The 25,463-nt window shown below is 43.1% G+C and overlaps 1 protein-coding gene across 3 annotated transcripts in view; it reads right to left on the bottom strand.

Moving 5' to 3' along the window:
• The window catches only part of adamts3 (ADAM metallopeptidase with thrombospondin type 1 motif, 3), a 183,446-nt gene that overhangs the window by 16,214 nt on the left and 141,769 nt on the right, over window positions 1-25,463 (bottom strand). For all 3 annotated transcript variants that reach the window (XM_055200115.2, XM_055200113.2, XM_055200114.2), the window contains 2 exons: window positions 20,878-21,034; window positions 20,568-20,700 (listed from right to left, as the gene is read on the bottom strand). In XM_055200115.2, the coding sequence (XP_055056090.2) occupies window positions 20,568-20,700; window positions 20,878-21,034 (290 nt within the window). The remainder of the gene's footprint in view (window positions 1-20,567; window positions 20,701-20,877; window positions 21,035-25,463) is intronic.

The raw sequence follows: 25,463 nt of genomic DNA on the forward strand, positions 1-25,463 counted from the left end.
TAATAATCAAGGACTTTGCAGCAAAGTCCGCAGAGTATAGTTCCTAGCCATATCTGCCTAGAAAACTTTTAATTTTCCGTCTGTCTTAGTACACGATGTAACTACAGAAGAGTCAAGTTTTAAATATGAAAAATATGGAAACTCTTTGGTTATTTTTGAGCGCGATGCTAATGGTCTAATCAGATTCAATGGATTATGCTAAGCTATGCTAAAAGTGTTAGCGCCAGACCCGGAGATCGGCTGAATGGATTCCAAAACAGTAAAAATCAAATGTTTAACTCTAGGGGAGCTGGAAAATGAGCATATTTTCAAAAAAAAGTGGAGTGTCCCTTTAACAGTGAGACCAGGCTGCGCTTTTGGTAATATGATATATTCTTGTAAATGGTATTTTAAATAGGGATGCACCGAATCCAGGATTCGGTTTCGGATTCGGCCGAATACTGGGCTTTTTGGCGGGGTTCGGGTTCGGCCGAATCCTAGATTTTTTTTCCACCGAACCGAACCCTAGGCTTGCGCTACGCTGGTCGACGTCACGCAGCCGTTGATTACACACATCGGGTGCTGACGTGGAGATGAGCTTTTTCTTTCGGTCAGCTGGACACACCAAAACTTTTAAACACGACTGAAAACGCCTTGAGGACGCCAAATGCCAGCTGTTTTTCAGCCGAGCGCTTGGTAGCTGTGATGCTTCAGCTGTGAGCCGGTTGGTTGCTGTGGTAATGTCCCGCCCCTCCTCCATTGTAATTGGACGGCCGTATGAAGACTGACATTGACGAGCGGAGCTTCTCACTCAAAGTTAAATATAGTTTTCAGCGCGGAGCTGCTTGCTTATTGGAAAAACGAGCGTGTCGCAACGCTTCGCTTTCATTATGCATAGGCTTATGGTAATTGTCAAAATAGTTTTTCCAACTTGTCATCCTGGCATAATGTACAGTTAAAATTAAATAAAATGAAAAATACACTGCTGTGGACGTTTTTTACTTCATTAATCTATTTTACTGTGTTGGAATAAGGATGCGAGTAGGATTCGGTATTCGGTTTCGGCCGAATCTTAAACGGTGGATTCGGGATTCGGCCGAACCTAAAAAATCTGGATTCGGTGCATCCCTAATTTTAAAGGTGCAGCGTGTAAATTTTAGCGGCATCAAGTGGTGAGGTTGCGAAATGCAACCAAACGGCTTATTCCACTGCTCACCCCTTGCTTTTGAAACACACAGAGAAGCTACGGTAGCCACCACTGGACAAACATGTCATCATCGGAGACAACTTAGTAAAAAAAAAGGTCAGTTAAGGGCTTCTGTAGAAAAATGGCAGCACAAAATGGCGACTTCCATGGTAGGGGACCCTCGGTGTATGTAGATAAAAAGGTCTCGTTCTAAGGTAATAAACACATACTGGTTCATTATGTAAGGTATCTAAGATTGCAGATTCAGTAGCCAATGCAGGTCTGAAGTGAGCTACTCCCAAAGCATGAAACATGTATAGACAATTTCACACTGAGATTTCTTTTACCTTCTGACAGAAAAAGTAAATGAAGCAATACTGTCCTGTGGTATCAAATGATCAAAATTGTGCTTCCAGCTAAACTGTTTATGGATGTTCACTTATGCATTATTTAGTGATGTTTAGATTGCATGGTGTTGAAACATTTCTACTGGTATCACTTTCAGTTTGCTTATGACTTAAACTGCATTATTTAGCTAAATAATTAACCTTTATTATGTTTGTAAAGTAAAATAAGAAGGCCATACAGAATGTCCAGTCAAGGCTATTTAATCCTTAAATGTGTGGTGTAGTTGTTGAAGTCAAATTAAATGTGTTCTGAGTTTGTGACACCACAGAAAAAATGTGCTATTACCCACCCAACCAAATTTGAGTGATGAAACGACCCAACCACTTGAGAGCAGAGAATGATGCCAATTTTTCCAATATTTTGATATTTTTTATATTTACTTGCCGTTTTTACAAATAGCATCCCCTTCGCGAAGGGCCCTTCAAGGGTGCGGTAATGCTGTTTGGAAAATGCCCAGTGTGCCAAGAGACAGAAAAGTTAGGAGGTGGTGTTCCTAGTGCACCAGACCTGTGTGCATGAAGTACAAATGTGTAGTTGTCATTTCTGTGGTATGTAGGCTACACACTGAGATGGCAATTTAAGACATGCCCATGTGAGTTTTATTTCTTTTATTCAGTCACATTCACCACAGTTTACTACAGTTTAATTTCAGTGTTATTGGTCATCAGTATATGTGTATATTATGTGTGACAAAGTGACAAATATACATGATTCAAATTTAGACAAATGTGTGGTCTAAACAGAGCCGTTTCAAGGGGGTGTGAGGCCCTGTTTAAACTTAATGCATACCTGTCAAGTATCCCGTTTTGGCCGGGAAAGTCCCGTATTTTACCCTTCTTTCCCGCCCTCTTCCCGTATTAGTATTTTTTAGACAACAGAACTGTTTGCGCTCTACTCTCATGTAAAATTAACCACTCTGTCCCAGCCCACAAATAGCCTACAGTCATTCCAAGACAGTCTTAAATAATACAAAGTCTGCAACAAATTTGTACAACAACTCACTAAAAGACCCTAAAGAAAAGTTATGTGAAATGAAAAGAAAAAATGTAAAAGAAAAGCAATATGAAATGAAAAGAATGTGTGGAATGAAAATAAAATGTAAATGTAAAGACAAGCAATGTTAAATGAACAGAAAATATGCAAATAAGCCTTATAAATAAATGCTCATCATATATATATTTCCAATCCAAAACTTGACAGGTATGCTTTATGTGTATGGCCCTACTGAACTGTAAGCTTACACATCCATCCTTATGCATCTATTACGCATCCATTTGAATTAGCTTCTCAGAAAATATGAACAATTTTAAAATAGAACTTATTAAAGCTCTATACAAACTTAATGAGGGAAGCCGTTCTCACAACATGCATGAGCATGAATTACAGTCGCACAGTGTCTCGCTTTTAAAATTCATGGAATATAACCTACGCACACATAAAAACAACATTTCATTTGTAATCTCATTTGAATTTGCATACAAAAATTCTTCAAGCTCACATAACACAAGCTATTTCTGCATTTCTGATGTTAATCTGGAGTATCTATAGAGTAGTATTACATTCTTTATATCTCTGAAGAGTCTTTGTTTAATCAGATTTATAAAAGAAAGATTAGCTTTATTGAATCTTTCCGATAACATACGAAAAAATGAAGAAGGAGGAGTTACCACCACGAGGACCAATTACGAGTCATGCAACACAATACAACACTGTTTAACTTATGATTCACTACATGTTTGTGTCATCTATATAATATGCACATGCCTATTTCCAACATAACACAGAAGTCTTACTTATCGCATGCAACTCATGACCTGTTTGGGACTTTTCAATGGAATTCAGTGCATCAAACACACACGCAAAACTCCACAAAAAAACTTTCCGAAACTTGTACGAACCCTGGCAAAGTGCACTCCGCACAGAAATATTCTGTAACACGCCCAACTGCTTTTTTGACACTTTGCCTATGTTTAGCATGAGGAAACCAACTCTTAAACTGTGTTAATAAGTCAGAATGCATGAAATACCATTAAACCACCCCTTTAAAGATTGTTTTTTATGACTGGAGCAGATTTCAACTTTTGACAGTCAGAAATAAGCACAAACTTAAAGTCTCTGTAAAGCCAATCTTAAAAGTTGTTTATAAACACATTATGAGCCCTATTTTAACGAAGGGCATGGTCTAATGCGTACGGCGACCAGTCCAAAAGGGTATATCCAAATCCACTTTTGCTAATTTAACGACGGGAAAAATGGTTTGTGTGCCTTACGCACAGTCTAAAAGAGTTGTTCCTATTCTTGTAATGAGTAATGGGTGTGTTTTGGTCATAACATGCAATAAACCAATCATCTCTCATCCCCTTTAAAACCCAGTTGCACATGTGCCATGCCAATTTCCTATTTAGATTGCGGAATTTGTAAACTAAAAATATACGTAGAGGAAGAAAACCACCAATTTAAGATTGCTGTTAAAAAAGAAGTTTTTGTTGTTTTTATTTGTATTGAACTTGTTTTTTGCATTAAAACCCTTAATTCTCTTTAAAAGTCGTTTTTTTCACATAATCAATGTAATCTCAAAGAATAATTTATAAGGTTTGTACTCTAAAACTACTTTATTTGTAACAAACAGGAGATAAAGAATTTACAAACATGCACTCGGACAGCGCTGTGAGTGTTTTAAAAAGCATTACATAAAAAGATTCTCATCTCACCATATCCAGAGGTACAAAGTCATCATATATAATAAATCAGTTGGGTAGCATTAAAAAAAAAAAAACATTTTAAAATAGATGCAATATTTGCATTTGTTTAAAGAAAAAAATTCAATTACTTATCAGACCAGCACACCCATGGGCGCACAAATGGGCACAAATACATTTGCTATTTAAAGGCACACCATGGAACTTTTTGGCCACTAGGGGGTGCTAGACATGTATTTTTCACGTTTAGCGCCCCTAGAGGTCACAAGCGCCGCAGCACTGTCGCAAAGGAAAAGAAGACAACTCTTTAGATCACAAAGTGTGCCTTCCAGCATGTCATGTCATATAATATAATTTCATGGGTTTTATTTTCATCAAACGGCAAACAAATCGCGTAGCTCACGTTTACAAGATAGTTGTAACGGTGGTTGCTTGGTTAAAGATTATATTTAAAAAAATGGCCCTAAAGGGGAATCAAACCTGGATCGCCGTGTCGTAAGTCCATGACGCTACCACTGCGCCACAATGTCACATGATATAAGTCTCTCTCTAAACTCTCCAAGTAGCCTCCAGTAAAATTCACGTAAAAAAATTGTATCCGGGCGCCAGACAGGACATTACTTACTAGTACAAAAGCATGACGACCAAGTCAGCATCGGTTAGAAACCCCTCCTCCTTCTTTAGTTCACGCCAGCGAGCGAACGCTGACCCAATATAATTGATCATCGTCCTTCTTTTTATTCTGTCACTCTCCCATTTTCTCTTTCTGGTCTCCGACAAAACCTTGGGTTTCTTTTACTTAGTTGCTGCTTCGGCCATGACAAAAACATCAGGGAAATAAATAGTTGCGCTCTCACGTCCAAATTTGAGGAAGTGGAGAAACGTGACGTATTCCGTAAAGCGATTTTTGTAGTTTTTTGTTTTGTGCTCGGGTTACTACCCGAAACCCCAAGTTTAAAAGTACGAGTAAAAGCGATACAGACTCTGTCAGTGTCACGGTCCTGTCGGACATCCGTGCTAGATGTAGGTCTGAGTGCATCTGACAGGACCGTGGCAGTATCATGTTCTGTGTGGGGACATGTGGGATCACATTCTGTGTGTGGCTGCCACATGTTCCCGGTGTCTTGTTGCTGTCGTGATCTTGCCAGACCTTAGTATAGATTCAGGTCTATGTTCTGTGGGCAAGGTCAGGGCAGCAGTGTGTGTACGTGGGAACACGTGTGTTCACATCATATCTGTGTGACACGTGTTCCCAGTGTTTTGTGGCTGTCATGGTCTTGCCTGACCTTGGTTATTATCCAGAGGGCAGGACCAGGGCAGCATTGTTTTATGTGGGAATACGTGTGTTTTCACATCTTGTATGTGTAACACGTATTCCCAGTGTCTTGTCACTTTTACCCTACTCCCTTATGTAATCATGTCTTAAGTGATTAATTATGTTCACCTGTTCCCCATTGATGTGCTGTCTATTTAATGCCCTTGTGTTCTCTGTGTGGTGTGCGTGCGTTGTTTGTAGAAGCTGTGTTTGTGTCACCAGTTTTCAAATCCGAGTTCTTCTCGTGTTCTGTTTATTTTGTGTTCCAACACAGTGTTTCTGTTTCCTTCTGTTTTTACCCCCTCGTGGGTGTTTCAGTTTATTTATAATAAATCAGAGTTTATTTTTGTACATCCTTTGCAATTGGGTTCTTCTTTATTTTTTACTATCCGGTATTAAACCGGTCGTGACAGTCAGGCTATGGTGGACATGTCATTCAACCTATTTTAAGTGGATTTACCATCACAAGGGTCTTGAAAACAAGATTTTGATAACTTTTATATTTACTTGCCGTTTTTACAAATGGCATTCCCTCTTGCGAAGGGACCTTGAAAGGCCCTTCACGAAGGTGATGCCATTTGTAGAGGCGTTCCAAACAAAAGTAAACATCTGAATCTCCTCGTAAAGGGCCCTTCGAGAAGTCTATTGGAGAAGTGTACATGTCATGGTCATTTCAAGAAAGTTCTATTTGTGATTATTTGATCTTGGGTAACGAGTTCAGTTCGTCCTTATTATGTTGGCTATTCTGTTTTTATTTCTATTGAAAACTATTGACTGTAACTCAACTAGATTTCAAGCTACAACCACCAAACTCAGGTCAGACCTTTAGGCCGTTCTGCAGATTTATGATATCTTTATAAGGGATCGGATTTACAGTTTTTATAAAACAAGCTATTAACTCATTCACCGCCATTGACGAGTTATCTCGTCATTTATGAGTTCATATTTAACTAATAAATATGCCTTTTTGGACGAATTTCAAAGTGAAAGTGTAATTATCCACTAGATGGCACCAGAACGAATTTATAAAAAACAGAAATTAAAAAGATTTAATGGTTATTTTAACTGCCTTTATGTTTGATAGTCATTCTGAGTCTGATCTCTAACATAAATTCCTTTACAAAAACGCATTTTTTAAAGCTTTTTGCTCAAAATGTTGTATTTTTGAAGAGAAATATCGATATTTCAGTGGTTAAATTAAGTAGAAAAAGTACATTTATAATGAAAGGTTTTTTCCCCATTTTGTTTGTTTTTTGTTTGTTTATTGTTTGTTTGAAAGCAGAGGGTGTGTTCTTTAATGTAATATAATTTGTATGTTTATATATTTATAGAAAATGATTTTTCCTGCAAGGAATTTTGTGAAAATTTTGTTAAAATCACAAAAATGCAGGTGGGCAACTTTTCTCAAAAAGGCTGGCGGTGAATGAGTTAAAGTTTGATAATAAGTACCATAGACTTACTTTGACAGACTAAATCATGAGCCAAAGGTTATTTAAATGAGTCAAACTACAATACTAAGTTCCGCCACCAGAGATCCTAAAACAATAGCATGGAATGGTGAAAATTGTTGACTTTAACTCCTCCTAGAGCTTTGGAGATACACCCTGTAAACCAGGGGTAGGCAAGTGTAGCAAATGGCTCGGAGTCAAATAGAGGCCATTGGGCATCTGGATTTCAACAGCCCTAAAATTGTGATAATTAGATAACCCTGTCTCCTCTATCACCTATCAAGGCTGTAAAGTGGGCAACAATTAAAACAAATGCCGTCGTAAAAGGACGTTCAAAGGAATTCCATCAGAGCCGTTCAAACGAATATCGCCAGAGACACAACAGGGGGCGCAGACTGTATGTCTGTGATGAAACCACATTCAAAGATCACAAGGAGCTGTTTAAATGTATATATATGTTATATCCCTTTACTGCATGATCATGTATGTGTGATGTAACTGTGTGTTAACACTTTAGTTAGATTTTGTTCACTGTAGCATGGTTCATATCTTAGGTATGAAATTATTATTCAACGTGATCTTAAACCCATGTCTTGTCTAGTATCAAATTAATCTACTCTTTATTTCCCAATCATTTCTATGTATCATATTACCATAAGCCGCATCAATGTCATTTAGTATCGATTTGAAGAGTTATGGAAACAAAGTTTTATCATTATGCAATTACGCAAATGTGAGGTCTGAAAGAACAAAGGCTTGTTTCCCCGCGCGACCGAACACTTCACACATTGGTCGGACACCCAAAATGGGCTGGGCGTGTGAAAGGTCAAAACGGCCTATCGCCCAAGCCATCATTTGCTCATTTGCTCATAGCTTATTGCTCATTGATCATCGCTCAATAGCTCAATTCGCTCAGTATCTCAGTCAGTGGCTTAGTTCACTCATGAGCGCTCAATCGCCCGGTTACTTAGGTAACCCGCCAGCGCAGTTTGGAAACTCGCTGAGACTCAACCAGAGTCCCTCGGATTCATCATCTTTTCTCTGAGCCCCGTCTTTCTTCGGGACAGTCTTCCTGGCTTGCACTTTGCGCTAGAGTTCGGAAAACCACGCGGACCAATCCGACCTACGAAACAACTTAACGGACTACATCTTACGAACACATCTGGACTCTCTCTCTCTCCTTGCTCGCACCGCGTGCAGCAGAAACTTCGCAACGAAAACACAAAGAGCCAAATGCAAGTATAAACTTGTCTTACTCGCTGATGTTTAAGCTTTACCCCTTATAAAATTAAGGCGCTACTTAGAGATTTTCCGATGGTTTGTGCAGATGTTAAGCAATAGTGCTTTGCCAATCTTTTACTCTCTCTCTCTAGCTTTTTCAATCTTTACTTTCTCATCTATGTTTTATGTTATTGTATGTGTGTATGTTTAGTTAGTCGTTATGTGTACTTCATTTTATAGTTAATAAACCGGTTTGCATTTTCACAACTTGAATTGTTTCTGTGTTCAATGCTCCTGAAAGTAAAGTCACTAATTCTGCCTTTTGATCCAGCTACACGCTGCGAGTAGCACTGTATATCAGTGAGAAGGTTAATTTTAAAGGCCATGAAATTAACATTTCTTAGACGTTAATATACGATTATGGATATATGTCTTCGGTGGACGAACATATTAATTAATTGTTATTATTAATTCTGCTACGCCAGGTAAAGCCTGATAAACTTGTATAATTAATTACAGTTAATTATACATAATATTCCCTTTGAGCTAAAATCTAAGATTCCCTTGGGAATCCCCGTAGTGTTTCGGTCGGAGGTTCATAGTGTTTCAAATAACATTATTTCCCTCCTCCCGCTAATTCGCTACATATAATGGTGGAGAACGCGCGGGCAGATTTAAACATTATTTTCTGAGCAAACCAGTTACAAATCAAATGTGTTTTTGCATTGTGTGAATGAAAAAGAACTATCAGCTATAACTGATTTCGTTCTTTCTTTGTATGAATGAAAATGTATTTTCCTGTATCATTTTCAGGACGTAACAGACTCGCGCCCCTGTTATGTATAGTTAACTGCAGTCTTTAAGGTAACCGTATTAAAAAAAAATACGCTGCATTACCGTCTGATTCCGCCTAATAAAGAGTAGAATTCCTTTATTTAGAGCGAAGCGGTGGTCGAGTGAGCACTCCCATCTGATAAGGCCTTTTTGTTAAGTCTCCAGGAAATGATTTACAATTAGAGAAGCTGTCTATTGTATTTTTCCATTTTATTCACGTACGTGGATTTTTAAAATTGTAAGCACCGAGGGTAAGACTTTTCAATTTTAAAGGAGATAAAAACTTGATCAAGTATTTATAGTCACAACGTATGATAAAGCACGTTGGATTCTTGTTTATTTCGTGTCCCGGTAACGTAAGCCAAAAGAGGCACCGGCTGAACACGAGCAAATTACATCCGTCGTCTTAGCAACGCAGCGGCCGCCGATGTAATTACTGTATAGAAGCGAATCTTTGTCAGTTTAAAGCGTACTACCTAGTTCTAACACTAGATGTCAGTCTTGAGTGTCTAACACTTCTTCTTCTCCATTACTCTACGTCTGACTTCCGCTTTCTTTGTTTGTTGGGCGAAATATCGCCATCTAGTGGGAAAAGCTCGTTTGGTCCTCTCATAAACTCTTTTGGGAGTGTGTGACAGGAATCAAACTTGGATTTTTGACCTTACTTCAATAACTAGGTTATTCTACTACTTTGTAGTTTTATTTCCTACATATTGAATGTTATGGTCTTAAATTATAAATAATAATTAATATTGCTGTGGCTTTATTAATTTATTATTTCTTTATTTAATTTTTATTTTCATTTTGATTTATTTTATTTTTATTTTATTTCATTTTTTTTTTGCTGGTCTCTCTCACTCCTTACTCTCCTGTTCTCTTTTCTATTGTAGAGATTTTATTTTTAATTAAGTTTAAATTTAAATTCAATGCAGTTTGATTTATTTTAAATTTTAATTGAATCAATTCTTTACTGTGAATAGAATTCAGCCCCATAAGTCCCATTCTCAGTGAATTCATTTATGTTTTAACTGATGCAATAGGATAAGCCCCTGTGCATCTCTTGAAAGCTAACACTTGATAGATGAATCAGAGGCTTCGCCAGCGGTGAGTTCTACAAGAGACCGGTCCCGCTGAACTGACTCGAGTGTGTACAGTCGGGGTGCTGCGGTAGCTCCCTCCTTAGCACCTTAGGCAGCAAGACACAGTGCAACCTCTGCCACCGGGCACTCCAATCGCTAACCTTGCCAGCTGACACACAAAAGCCCTAGCGGCAGTGCCAGTTGGTGGGTGACACCTTTGAGTGCGGCCCGGCGGTGTGAAGGGTGTGACTGTTGAGCGGTCGAGGTGGGGAGGGCAGAAGGCCCGGCACTCTTGGCTGCGTGCTCAGGGAAGCGCCTTGTCTCTGTGTTCCACCCTGGGTTGTTTTAAATAGTCAACAAGTGTTGGTGTAAAAGAGATGCACTTTTCTCCCCTCTGTAGCCACTAGAGGCACCAGATCCCTATCAGGTTGGGTCTAACTCAGCCAATCTAGCTAAGCCACTCCCCTAACTCGCATGACTCCATAGTGCCCTCTCCCTGTAAGGCCCTGTCATCAAATTTAGGGTAGAGAACCTGCTAAGCTGAAACAGGAAACCCCTTTTTCCACCTCCTATCCTCTTCATTCCCCCAGCCTTAGGACTTCGTCTGTTGGCTGTCTCAATTCACATTTTCAGTTTATTTTATTATTTTTATTTATTTTTTTTATTATTTTTATTTTTTTTTTATTATCATTTATTTGTTTTTCCTCTCTTTTCCCTTTCCTGTTTCATTTCATTTCCAGCAACCTTGCTTTATGTTTTATTTTATTTTTATCATTATAATTAATTAATTTTAATTATTTTGATTCACTTTATTTTGGGTTGAAAGAGCAAAACTGCACAAACCATTAGGAGAATTCATTAGTAATACGCTCGAATAACCAAATGTCCAAGGGGACCTATAGGTTTTAACAAGCGACAAATTACTAAAATTTTTCCCTTATTTCCCCACACTGATTATCTGTGCCGTCGGAGAAAGGCCCTGATAATAAGCTTATAGCCCACATATATATATATTTTATTGCCGTAGCTCGCTGAACTGTGCGGACTCGCATTGGCTCTTTGTGTTTTCTCTTCTACCAGTGTGTCAACATGTCCAGATTACCAAGCCCTGTCAACCACTGGGACCAGCTAGAGGCCTGGCTCAGCGCTGTGACATCTGAACTCCTGCCCAACCTCGCCAATGAACTGCAACACTTGGAAAGAGAGCAACTCGACGGCACCCTGGACAAGTTCATAGCCCACGACCCAACGAGGAGCTACAGTCACAAGGATATAGCCAAGATCACAGGTGCCATCGCTCACAACCTCATCATCCAGCTTAAACTGGGCGAAAGGAACATCGCCCAACTGGAACAGGATGCAGCAGCTCTACAGCTCCAAGCAGCAGAGGCACGGAGGAATCAGGAGGACGCGCAGAATCATCTAGATCAGCTGACACAGGGATTAGAGGATCAACACCCATCGACGGAGGAGGAACACTGGAGGCTAAAGGACAAGATTGGACAACTCCAAGAGGCCTTGTCAAAACTCTGCACAGACACAGAGCACAAGGAGCAACAGGAAAAGACAGCCAGAGAAGAGCTGTCTGGAAAGCTCCAGCAGGCTGAACATCTTCTGGTGAGAGCAAAGGCAGAACTGAAGGAACGTGATGCCAAGCTGAAAGCCTGTGAGAATCACCTGCGAGCGTCTCGAGATGAAGGTCGAGCTCTGGCTCAGCAACGAGACCAGGCGAGGGACGACCTTGACTCCGCCCAAAGAGAACTCATTTATGCATATAAACTGCAAGCTGAACAAGTAAGGGAAAAAGCAACCTTTCCCTTTCATTCAACCAGTGAGCCTGCACCCCCCCACCAAAGCTTTTCTGTTGAAAAGGGGGGCGGGAGCCCACTGTTAAAGACATCAGCCAGCATCCCCGAACCTCTCACTACCACATGGGGGTGGGGACAGACAAATTTCCCGAGGTCACCTGCAGACATGCCCGGCGTGGCACCCAAAGACCTCGACAAGCTGGCTAGAAATATCCCAACATTTACCCCAGAGCCTGCAGGTGGCCATGATATCCACTCTTACCTGCAGGACATTGACTTTTATTTGCAAACACTGCCAAATGTAACCACAAGAGACAAACTGTATCTGCTACGGGTTACTTCCAATCGTGAAGTGAGGAGTTTCCTTTAATAGAAGAGTTTTCGGACCCAGAGGCAGAACAAGGACTTGTTACAGCGATGGACCTCAAACAGAGCCGAAACGAAACTCTACAGGCCTATTACAACAGACTCAGGCGAGCTTACTTTGGCTCACGGAATGAGCCAGGAATGGAGGAGGACTTTAACTTCAGGACCCTCTTCCTGCGAAATCTTCACTTCACAGTAAGCCAACACTTAGGGGTTATGGCCTGCCCTCGCACGATGACAACCAGGCAGCTGCGGGACTTGGCCCAGAAAGCTTATAGTAAACAAAGAGCGGCCTCTGAAAAGACTGTTAAAAACCCTGTCATTCTCCCTGTCTCTGAACTGTACCCTGAACTACCACTGGAGGGCGCACGACAACGCCACAGTGAAAGACCTTTCAACAGAGGGCCAAGAGGGTCAAGAGACTTTACAGCCAGCCAGGAATGGTACGGCCATGAAGGGGCTCGTCTCAAGCACCAAATGGGACGCGCCGAGAGGTCATGGAGCCGGCTAAACTCATCAGACAACCAGAAGGGTGGCGGCTCGTGGGAACCTGGCCGACGACCTAGAGGTAACCGTCCTGCACCTTGCAGATCAAATACTGGTCACAGACAACAGAGAGATCAGTCTCGATACACACAGAGCAAGGCTAAGTCTGAGCTACCCCCGAAACAGAGTGACACAGACACGTTTGAGACAGCAGAGATTCTGAGAATATTGAAGGAGTTAATCCAAAAGAGGCCCCACAAGGAGGACCACGAAGACAAACCCGACTCCTTATTCATCCCACAAACCAAAGGCTTTGGCATACAAACAATATCTCAAACACCAACCAACCAAAGCCTGCAAGTACCAGAGAGTGCTGTGTTAAATGTCTCCTTCCCTACAGAGTCACAAGAAACCAGCCTTAACTGCCTTCCTATTAATACCACAGCCCCAGTACCAAGCCTCCTGGGAAACCTGATCGAAAGAGGAGAAGCTAAAAAGCTATATCTATCCATCACCTTGGAAAATGAGGTTGAACTAGAAGCCCTCGTCGACACCGGAGCTGACCTAACGCTGATGTCATCCCAGCTTTTCACCAGACTCCAGAACAGAGCTAAGGCCCAAAATTTGACCCTTAAACCCCAAAGATGTATGCTGAATGTGCAGTCTTACAGCCAGACTGAAGTTCAACTGCAACAGGTGATTCCCATCCACCTGACAGTCGGTCCGATGAGCATCATACACCCTGTGTACATCTCACCAATGGACTCATACCCTCTCCTCATTGGCAAAGACCTGCTAGACCGCTTTGAACCCTTAATGGACTTTAAACAGCTAAAAATTTGGGCTCAAGTGCGAGAACCTTTACCCTTTCAATCAGCCAGGGCATCTGAGGTAAACTGCCAGGTCACACAGGTCATGGACGACCCCCTAGCCAGCCGCGGGAACTTCGTCTCAGACCTAAACTTCAAAAGTTCACTGCTCTGCACTCTGCATCCAGCCAAAGACTCAGAGCCATACCCAGGACTTGACACACAAGTTCAACAAAATTTAAAAGATGCAGATGCCATGCAGGATGATGCAGATCATCAGAAACTACAAGCCTTTAACATCGCTACCCAAGCTATGTTAAACCACCTCTCAGACCCCTCCACCTACCCTATCACAAACTCTGACCTGTCTGCTGCTCCAACCCGCAAACGTCTCAACGATGTCAGGCACCTGCTGCGCATACAACACAACATCCTCGGGTATGTCCCTGATGACCGCACTACACCTGCGCTTGTGGTTCCTCAGGCCCATAGGGGGGTCATACTAATGTATGCGCATGACACAGCATGTGCCGCACACCACCGCACAAAAGCCACTTATGAAACACCGAAACAGGTGGCATACTGGCCTGGAATGCAGCACGATGTAGCAGAACACATCAAGAAATGTCTGGTTTGCTGCCAGTTCCAACCGGCTAAGCCAAACCATGGAGCACCACTTCAAAAAAGAGGTGTCAACTTTCCAGTGTCAGACCTCCAGATAGACTGGGTTGGACCATTACCCAGGCCAACGAGGGGCAACAAACACTTTCTCACGGTCATCTGCCAATTCACAAAGTTGGCAGAATGCTTTCCAGCACCCAATGACACCACTCACCAGTATCTGGATGAACTTCATCCGGGAACGACCTTCGCTTTTCGAACAACCAAGATCTGGTCCTACAGTTTCGCCCCGCCAATTCAGACAGCTCACCGACTGCTGTCAAAGAAATTTCTGCCACACTGGACAGGACCTCATGAGATTGTGGACAAACTCTCCCCCATTGCATACCAGATCAAGATGGGCAGGAGTCAGAAGGAACCAATTTCCAGATGGGTCCATCAGAACCAAGTCAAGAGACACTCAACGTTATGGCATGATAGTAAAGGGGGGACGAACCAAACTTCTCCACATTGCCTCATCACTAGAACTCTGCCACCTAGGGAACAGCCGCCAATGAAAAGAAAGAGAACTGTCCTGACCAAACAAGGACCTGTAGCGCTCGCCTATTGTTCTTTCTCTCTCTCCCTCTCTGTCACCAGGATGCTGCTGTGGATCACTGTTCTGTACATCAGCCTACATGGGGGATGGTCGCAACCTGAAATCGTGTCACCGGGTCCAGCCTCAGGCATCGCCCTAAAAGAGCAACCTGGACTCCTAATCACAAACTGCAGAACACATAGCCAAAAGGTCTACGTCCGACTCAACCCCCGTGATGTCTACAGAGCACACTACACAGCATCAGCACCAGAAACCAGTTGGGCAGGAGAACGATGGGCGCAGAACGCTATGATTCACGCAGAGGCTGACATCAAACACATGCTGTACCAACTTCAGAAGATGACTGTCCCACAGGCAGGTCTTGGCGGACAAACCAAGCGTCCCAAGCGGTTCCGGGGAGCCCTACTCGGAGCTGCCGCAGCAGCCATTTCACCCTGCCTGGTACCCCTCAGCCTGGTACAGACCATTTTATCCTCTGTCACTGCAGGCCCAACAGACACCCTGCAGGCACATCTGGCCTACTCCCTAGGTAGCGCAATCTCACTAAGCATAGCCCCTGAACAAGGCGAACTTGCTTTTCTGATAAACCTGCCAATCATCGAGTCACACAACATCTACAGACTCAAAGACATTGTCAATGTTGGCTTCTGGCAGGGAAACACCCACATCAGAATACGCACCCCCACGGTGGTGGCTTACCATGACAGCAATGAACAGCTGTACCTTGCACCAAACCTGCACATGTGCAGCCTCACTGAAGACATTAATTATCTCTGCCCCAGCAAACCTTTCCTTCAGGACAACACTGACGGCATCTGTGGGCTGCGGCCCATGAAGATTGACTCTCGTTGTCCTGCCTCAGCTAAACCACGAGCCGAGGTCACTAACACCCAAGCTGAAATCGTAGGTGACCGATGGCTGGTCAACACCCCAGCCAACACGGCCACTTTGACCTACGACCAACACGACACCCGCATCAGTGTACCAAACCAGACGATGTGGATCCAAGTTCCAAAAGGTGCGATTCTTCACATCGATGAACTCGCACTCTATCACCTTCCTAGTGAGGAGTACCACACCGAACTGGAATTTTCAACTTTCTTCAGGGACCACAACTTCACTTTAGACCCTGAACTGGAGATGAGGATTGCAGAAGGGGGGACCCAACTAATTGATGTCACGCCCATCGACACTGCCCTCCAGGCACTTGCTCGCATGCCAGCTCTGCACAGCCTCCCTGTTTTCAGAGCCTGGACCGCCGCTGACACGGTACTGTGCCTCTCCACAGGAGTAGGATACGCCCTTACTCTTGGCCTCACTTTCATCCTGTACCGAAGAGTCAGCGGGATGCAGGAAACAGTGAACAAGTGCACAGCTGCCGCCTCTCGAGCCTTCAAGCGGAACCGTGGGAAGCAAGACACACAAGCCGAGCAAGAGCCCAACCTCATCGAAATCACCCCTCTGCAGGCACGCCGAAGCGCTGCAGAAAATTAAGATACACCTGCCATCCAGACCAAATGACCTCTCCAATCATCGCCTATTGAACCATCGCCCACCAAAGTCTCTTAAGACCCTGGTGGCCATGAAGGGGGGATATGTAGCAAATGGCTCGGAGTCAAATAGAGGCCATTGGGCATCTGGATTTCAACAGCCCTAAAATTGTGATAATTAGATAACCCTGTCTCCTCTATCACCTATCAAGGCTGTAAAGTGGGCAACAATTAAAACAAATGCCGTCGTAAAAGGACGTTCAAAGGAATTCCATCAGAGCCGTTCAAACGAATATCGCCAGAGACACAACAGGGGGCGCAGACTGTATGTCTGTGATGAAACCACATTCAAAGATCACAAGGAGCGTTTAAATGTATATATATGTTATATCCCTTTACTGCATGATCATGTATGTGTGATGTAACTGTGTGTTAACACTTTAGTTAGATTTTGTTCACTGTAGCATGGTTCATATCATAGGTATGAAATTATTATTCAACGTGATCTTAAACCCATGTCTTGTCTAGTATCAAATTAATCTACTCTTTATTTCCCAATCATTTCTATGTATCATATTACCATAAGCCGCATCAATGTCATTTAGTATCGATTTGAAGAGTTATGGAAACAAAGTTTTATCATTATGCAATTACGCAAATGTGAGGTCTGAAAGAACAAAGGCTTGTTTCCCCGCGCGACCGAACACTTCACACATTGGTCGGACACCCAAAATGGGCTGGGCGTGTGAAAGGTCAAAACGGCCTATCGCCCAAGCCATCATTTGCTCATTTGCTCATAGCTTATTGCTCATTGATCATCGCTCAATAGCTCAATTCGCTCAGTATCTCAGTCAGTGGCTTAGTTCACTCATGAGCGCTCAATCGCCCGGTTACTTAGGTAACCCGCCAGCGCAGTTTGGAAACTCGCTGAGACTCAACCAGAGTCCCTCGGATTCATCATCTTTTCTCTGAGCCCCGTCTTTCTTCGGGACAGTCTTCCTGGCTTGCACTTTGCGCTAGAGTTCGGAAAACCACGCGGACCAATCCGACCTACGAAACAACTTAACGGACTACATCTTACGAACACATCTGGACTCTCTCTCTCTCCTTGCTCGCACCGCGTGCAGCAGAAACTTCGCAACGAAAACACAAAGAGCCAAATGCAAGTATAAACTTGTCTTACTCGCTGATGTTTAAGCTTTACCCCTTATAAAATTAAGGCGCTACTTAGAGATTTTCCGATGGTTTGTGCAGATGTTAAGCAATAGTGCTTTGCCAATCTTTTCCTCTCTCTCTCTAGCTTTTTCAATCTTCTCTTTCTCATCTATGTTTTATGTTATTGTATGTGTGTATGTTTAGTTAGTCGTTATGTGTACTTCATTTTATAGTTAATAAACCGGTTTGCATTTTCACAATTGAATTGTTTCTGTGTTCAATGCTCCTGAAAGTAAAGTCACTAATCTCTGCCTTTTGATCCAGCTACACGCTGCGAGTAGCACTGTATATCAGTGAGAAGGTTAATTTTAAAGGCCATGAAATTAACATTTCTTAGACGTTAATATACGATTATGGATATATGTCTTCGGTGGACGAACATATTAATTAATTGTTATTATTAATTCTGCTACGCCAGGTAAAGCCTGATAAACTTGTATAATTAATTACAGTTAATTATACATAATATTCCCTTTGAGCTAAAATCTAAGATTCCCTTGGGAATCCCCGTAGTGTTTCGGTCGGAGGTTCATAGTGTTTCAAATAACATTATTTCCCTCCTCCCGCTAATTCGCTACACAAGTTCGGTCCTAGAGAGCCGCAGTCCTGCATATTTTAGTCTAAGCACTGATAATCTAACCTGATGTCTAAATCCTAAAGACATTGATTAGCTTGTTCAGGTGTGTTTGATTAGGGTTGGAACTAAACTCTGCAGGACTGCGGCTCTGTAGGACCGAACTTGCCTACACCCGCTGTAAACAGTTCACAGACCTTCAGACTGGTTTGAAGATGTTGCTTTAAATTTTCTAAAGGACTGGACTGGTTTTTATAAAACATGCAGCTAAATTATGATAAAATGCCATACACTTACACTGACATTCTGCGTGCACAGACGCACACTGATAAGCGCATGCACTGAGACGTGGCGCATTTTTAAAAGCACACAAACACCAAATCTTTGTGCTGAACAGGACGCATGCCATACATCCCGGGCGGGGACAAGAGACAAGACACAGGAGGCACATGACACAAACAAGACATGAGCCTCCACATTAAGCCTGGGACTGCCAGAACCCTGCCACCATGACTAAATATAAATACAAAACAAGACTCCTAGGCAGGATCCTGACAGTTCTTTTCTATTTTCATATGCTTAAATTTTCTTGATTTGTTCTTATTTTATTTCTCTTTTTTGCTAATCCAAAACTTATTTGATCCATGACTCAAAATACCGTAATGTGATCCGTTTAACCACAGGACTGCCAACACTTACAGTATTTCAGTATCAGCATTTTTATATCAACCACCTTCTCATGTTGCTGCCGGTGCTTTTCCCCAAATGGAGTCAAATGGTGTTTAACTTTATAAAACCGACGGTTTGTGACATTAGAGTACCGCGAGAGCAAGTCCAAATGTTAAAAATGGTTTACCATTATTCTCGCGGTACTGTGATGTCACAAACCGATCCTTTTGCGCAGCTACCATATAAAGTCGATCACACAAAGCGTCAAGGTCTGGATGAAAAGCAGGCTTGCCCGGATGCCACACAAGCAGATAACCTCAGAAAAAATTTTTTTTGGGGACAAGAGTAAATAAGACTTTGACATCTAGAGACAATAATGTTTCAAGAAAGACTACCGGTCCTGTAATGACTTCTGAAAGCTAAACAAGGCATCCCAGTTCGATTGTTATCCAATGCCCCGAGTGGATGAGTTAATTGAACACCTCGTCAAGGCCTGCTACATATCAACGTAGGACCTTGTAGGTCCTACCTATCGGCCTGCATGGGGCGGCAGCAACATTTCAAAGGCTCATGGACATTGTGCTACTTCCACACCAAGTTTATGTGGCAGCCTATATGAATGATGTGGTTATTCACCCAGAAAATTAGGAGGAACACTTGGAATGGCTGAAGAAAGTCCTTATGGAACTATAGAAAGCAGGACTCACTGCCAACCCGAAGAAGTGTAACCTGGGCCTGTCAGAAGCACAGTACCTGGGTTACAGGATTGGCAGAGATTCACCACAAGAACAGAAAGAAGAAGCAGTAAGGCAGTTTAGCACACCAAGTCCCAGATACATGCCTTTCTCGGGTTGGCTATTACCGTTGCTTCATACCTAACTTCTCCCCTATAGCCTGTCCTCTTACAGGCCCGACAAAGAAGGGCCAGACGGAGAAGGTGCACTGGACCAAAGACTGAAGTGGCACTCACCACTTCAGTCAGTTCTATATGCAAGTGATTACAGCTGCCCCTTTATTTTACAGACAGAAACATCCGATGTAGGAGTAGGAGTCATGCTTTCTCATATCCAGGAGGAGAAGAGCATCCCATCATCTATATCAGCCGCAAGCCCTCCTGCTGAGTCACAGTATGCTGCTGACAGGATGTAGCTTCACCTTGGTCACTGATCACACACCACTACAGTGGATAGCTCAGACTAAAGATTCCAATGCGTGGGTGACCCGGTGGTTCTTGGCACTCCAGGACTACCACTTTACAGTCCAACATCGAGCGGGGCCAGCACACGATAATGCAGACTAATAGTTTCTCTGGTTCTTTTCCAGGTATATATATCATATATATCAGGTATATATATATACCAGGTATAAACAGCCCCAAAGAAACAATCAGCTGTGATTGTAATAGCATAGGGAATGAATACGGGTCATTTAAGACCCATGTTGTGCATTAGAAGGGTAGTGACACAAAAATTATTATAAAAAATAAGAAGGGCATTTGTGGTGATCAAAAACAAATTCATACTGAATAGACAGATATAGACACAATCTCGGGCCACTTTGTGATAACAGAGTATACAATTTACACTGCACATCTGGATGATGCTGTTAGAAGTCCCACATTGCACCTTTAAATGTTAGGTCTCTCAGACCACAAACATAACACATTTTTCATTTTTCATGAAGTAATAAACATTATTACAACATTAAGGTCTTTAAAGTAATTCACAAGTGAGTAGTTCAAAAATATTCATTTGTTACTTACTGTGGTTGTGTGCAGTCCTGTAGGTTACACATTCTGCGAATAGGTTTGGGTCTCTTGCTTATGTCGCAGTAGCTTCTGTGTACCATTTTGTTGTCACCTTTTTTACGGCATCCATATTTGGTGTACTGGAACCCTATAGACCAGTATATAAAATATAAAAAAACTGAATGAAACATGATTTGCAATAAAAATAAACCAGTCAATCAGGGCTTATAGAACAAATACCAACCCATCTTAACCACACTCTGCAAAATGGCTATTTATGGAGTAAATGACTGTACGAGAGAGAAAGCACAGAGTTTGATATTACCTCCAGCGCAAGGTTTTGAGCATTGGGACCAGCTCTTCAGTGCCCACTCATACGTGTCCTCCTGAATGACATTATTGTTGTTTATGGGCACTGAGTCTTCATGGATGATGTATTTGTACACGAGCGTAGATCTCGTCTCATTGTCCTTAGGAATAATCTGAAGTGGATGTAAAACAATAGGATTAAAGTTTTAGACAAAGTGTGAAATTTACATTCATTTGGTGGTGCAAGTGGGGATTTTGCATTTGTTTATGCATATGAAAGAATATGCAGATTTATGTGTTACCCTGTGTGAAAAGATTTAGATGAGAATATGTTTAATCACATTTGAAAATAAAACGTACGTAACAAGCATGACTCCGCAAGCTCTGAGAGTCATTTCAAGGGCGACTTATTTAGCATTAATTTGACTCTTCTCTTATTTGCACATATCATAAATCATGCATCTTGTTATAGTAATTCCAATATATGTCAGCAAACTTGGATAAATGTGCACCCAGTGTGAATGCATCTGAGGAGATTTAAAATAAATGCAGTCGCCGATACATCCACAGATAATGTCCAAATGGAAGGCATTCAACAATTGTTATTCTGCAGATTGTTTATTACCCCGAGAGCGAGGCTAATTATTATCAAATGATCTCCCATACAGTACATCTTTTAAATCGTCAGCGTTCATGTGTTTCCCATGGGAAACAGTGTGTAAAAGAGATTAAAGCATGTCAATGAGAAATCACTGTGTTACAAAGGCACATCTGTTATAAAAGACCTAGAAAATTGTCAAATACAACAAATGTTTTCTGCATTATTGTATAACACAAAACGGAAGAAAAAAAAACGTCTCGGGTTACGAATGTAACCATTGTTCCCCGAGAAGGGAACGAGACGCTGCGTCGCCGAAGCTACGCTATGGGAACGCCCTCTGCGTGATTGCGTCTGAAGCACGTATGTCAAATCAGTCCAATGGTCAAGTGACACGTCATAGGCGGGTGACGTGGGAACCAGGAAGCTATAAAAAGAGCACCCAGCAAGCCAACTTCAGCTAAATTGTGCCGAAGCAAGACGAGACAGGGATGCAGGGAGTATGGCAGGGAGACGCAGCGTCTCGTTCCCTTCTCGGGGAACAATAGTTACATTCGTAACCCGAGACGTTCCCCTTCGAGGGAACTCGAGCTGCGTCGCCGAAGCTACGCTATGGGAACGATGTACCAAAACACCATACTACCAAATGCCTGTCTGTGTGTAAAAACGCGCACAGCTTAAGACATGAGCACCTGGGCTCCAGGCGTAGCACCAACATCTAACTCGTAAAACCGAACGAATGTGAGCGGAGAGGACCAGCCTGCCGCATCACAGACATCCTATATTGAAGGCCCTAGCCACAGGGCCTTAGAGGCTGCCATACCCCGGGGAGAATGAGCCCTGACGGCGATAGGTGAAGGCCGTCCAGTGGTCTCATAAGCCAGAGAGATAGTCTCAACTATCCACTTACTGAGTGTCTGCTTGGTCGCCGGCAGGCCTTTCTTGGGCGAGCCAAAGCACACAAACAGTTGCTCAGACCTCCTCCACAAAGAAGATCTGTGAACATAGGCATCCAGTGCTCGCACTGGACACACCAAGTTAAGCCTTTCCTGATTCCTATCCCTAAATGGGGGAGGACAGAGGGCCTGAAGTACGACAGGTCGTGGCACATTAGTCGGTACCTTAGGCACATAGCTGGGCCTTGGGTACAAGAAAGCCTTAACCATCCCCGGTGCGAATTCAAGGCACGTAGGGGAAACCGACAGGGCCTGAAGGTCACCCACTCTCCTCAGAGAAGTGACTGCCAACAGAAGTACTGTCTTAAGTGCCACAAACTTGACTGGAACGGTCTCAATGGGCTCAAACGGAGCCATGGACAGACCTTCCAGCACAACGGCCAGGTCCCAAGCTGGGACCCTGGGTCGGACTACAGGCCTCAGCCTCCGAGTGCCACGAAGGAAGCGAACCACCAGCGGGTCTCTCCCAAGGGATTGCCCAACCAAAGGAACATGGTAAGCCGAGATGGCCGCCACATACACCTTCAGTGTAGAAGGAGATAACCCTGCGGTGAACTTTTCCTGCAGAAACTCCAAGACTGTACCAATTGGGCAGTTCACAGGGTCATGCAGGTGTTTGCTGCACCAGGAAGTAAAAACTCTCCATTTAAAGGCATAAAGCTTCCTCGTGGAGGGAGCTCTGGAGTGAAGAATGGTCTCAGCAGCCTCAGCTGAGAGACCAGATTCTATGAGTCTGGCCCCCTCAGAGGCCAGACCCACAGTTTCCATAACTCTGGGCGGGGGTGAGGAATCGAGCCACCCGCCAGAGAGAGAAGATCCCTCCTGACGGGTATTTCCCAAGGTGAGCCGTCGAGGAGGGACACCAGGTCCGAGAACCATATTCGGTTCGGCCAGAATGGGGCTACCAACAACAAGCGGACGTTGTTGCGACGAACCCTCTCCAGAACTCCCGGGAGCAGAGCGATCGGGGGAAAAGCGTACAGCCGTAGCCTCAGCCATGGCTGAACCATGGCATCCAGTCCCAGCGGTGCTGGATGTGTGAGAGAAAACCATAGCGGACAGTGTGTCGTCTCTCTGGACGCAAACAGATCCACTTCCGCCTGGTAAAATCTCGTCCAGATGGACTCCACCACCTGAGGGTGGAGCCTCCACTCCCCGGGCCTCAGCCCCTGTCTCGACAGGACGTCTGCTCCCCGATTCAGACACCCGGGAATGTATACTGCTCTGAGGGACAGCAACTTCCCCTGTGTCCACAGAAGGATATGCCGCGCCAATTTGTACAAAGGGCGTGAACGCAAACCCCCCTGGTGGTTGATGTACGCGACTACCGACGTGTTGTCTGTCCGGACTAACACGTGATGGCCCCGCAGGTGAGGGATGAAACATCTCAGGGCATAAAACACTGCCATCATCTCTAGGCAATTTATATGCCAGCTGAGCTGTCTGGCCCCCCATAATCCATGAGCCAGATGGCTCCCCATAGTTGCTCCCCAGCCTGTGAGGGAAGCATCCGTTGTCAGTGTAACTCGACGGTACTGAGCCCCCAACATCAGACCTTGGGAGAGAAACCATGGTCTCTTCCAAAGATCTAAGGCACGAAGACATCTGCGCGTGACCTTGATCAGACGGAACGGGTTGCCCCTCGGGGAAAACCCTTTGGTTTTGAGCCACCACTGTAGCGGTCTCATGTGAAGCAGCCCAAGGGGTATCACATTGGACGCTGCTGCCATGAGCCCCAACAACCTCTGAAATTGTTTTACAGTGTGTGACTCTGTAGCCTTGCTACATTATTAAGGCCCACAAAAAATATTATGCATATATTTTTGCTTTTCTGGTGTTTAAAAAAGCATAATTTTGTTAATGCATATATATGATTTTATTTGTGTTTCAGGCCTTAATTTAAGTTCACTGTTTGTTTAAGCTGGTGGTGTTTGAGTTTGTTTGCCTTATCTAAAACATCCTTTATGTGGTTAATTTTGAGGACTTTTAGGTTGAAACCCTATTGTAGGGGAAGAGACTTTTATTTTAAAGGATTACACCTGGGAGGAAGGAAGGCCTAAAATAAAGTAGGAAATGGTTAGAGATGGAGCATGCTGTCCAAACCTACAATGTGATTCTGGAGGATTTCATTAGTTTTTGAAATCCCTTTTCTAGAATATTTGTGTCTCCTTGTTGAACTAAAAGTGGATTTAATTGCTGCTGAGTTTCAAGAGACAATTGGATTTTTTGGGGGGTTTTTCCTTCAACATTTTAATGGACAATCTTGGGATTTATCAATTTTTTGGATAACTCACGTTGATTACTCTGGATTACTCACTCGCTCTCTTGGTTGATCTGTGCAAAAACTGGGGTGTTACTCAGAAATTAACTACAAGTTATCACCCACAGACAAACCTCACAGAGCGAGTCAACAAAACTCTGAAAACCATGATGGCTTCTTATGTGGGGGAAAATCACAGAGAGTGGGACAAGTGGCTATCTGAGTTCAGATTTGCACTGAATAATGCCAAACATGAAACTACCAACAAGACACCTGCAGAACTCACTTTAGGAAGATCCCTGCAGGGTCCATTGGAGAGACTCATCAATTATTCTCCAAATCCCTCTCAATTTTCCTATTCTATAATAGAAAGGCAACAACTACTTGCTGAAGAGGTTAAAAGATCTGTGAGGAAAGCTCAACTTCGACAAGCCAGGTATTACAATACCCACAGGAGAGATGTACACTTTCAAGTGGGAGATCTGGTCTGGGTAAGGGCTCATCCTCTTTCCAAGGCTTCTGATTATTTCTCCTCTAAACTAGCCCCACGGTGGTCAGGGCCAGCCAGGGTAAAGATGAAGCTTGGGCCAGTGAATTACCGAGTCAGATGGATTCATCCAGATGATAAGGAAGATACAGTGAATGTTGTCAATTTAAAACCCTTCTGGGGAACTCTCCCTATGTAGCCGCTGGCAGGGGGGGGGGGACTCTGTAGCCTTGCTACATTATTAAGGCCCACAAAAAATATTATGCATATATTTTTGCTTTTCTGGTGTTTAAAAAAGCAT

Source organism: Misgurnus anguillicaudatus, chromosome 22, assembly GCF_027580225.2.
Source record: "Misgurnus anguillicaudatus chromosome 22, ASM2758022v2, whole genome shotgun sequence".
Lineage (NCBI taxonomy): Eukaryota > Metazoa > Chordata > Actinopteri > Cypriniformes > Cobitidae > Misgurnus > Misgurnus anguillicaudatus.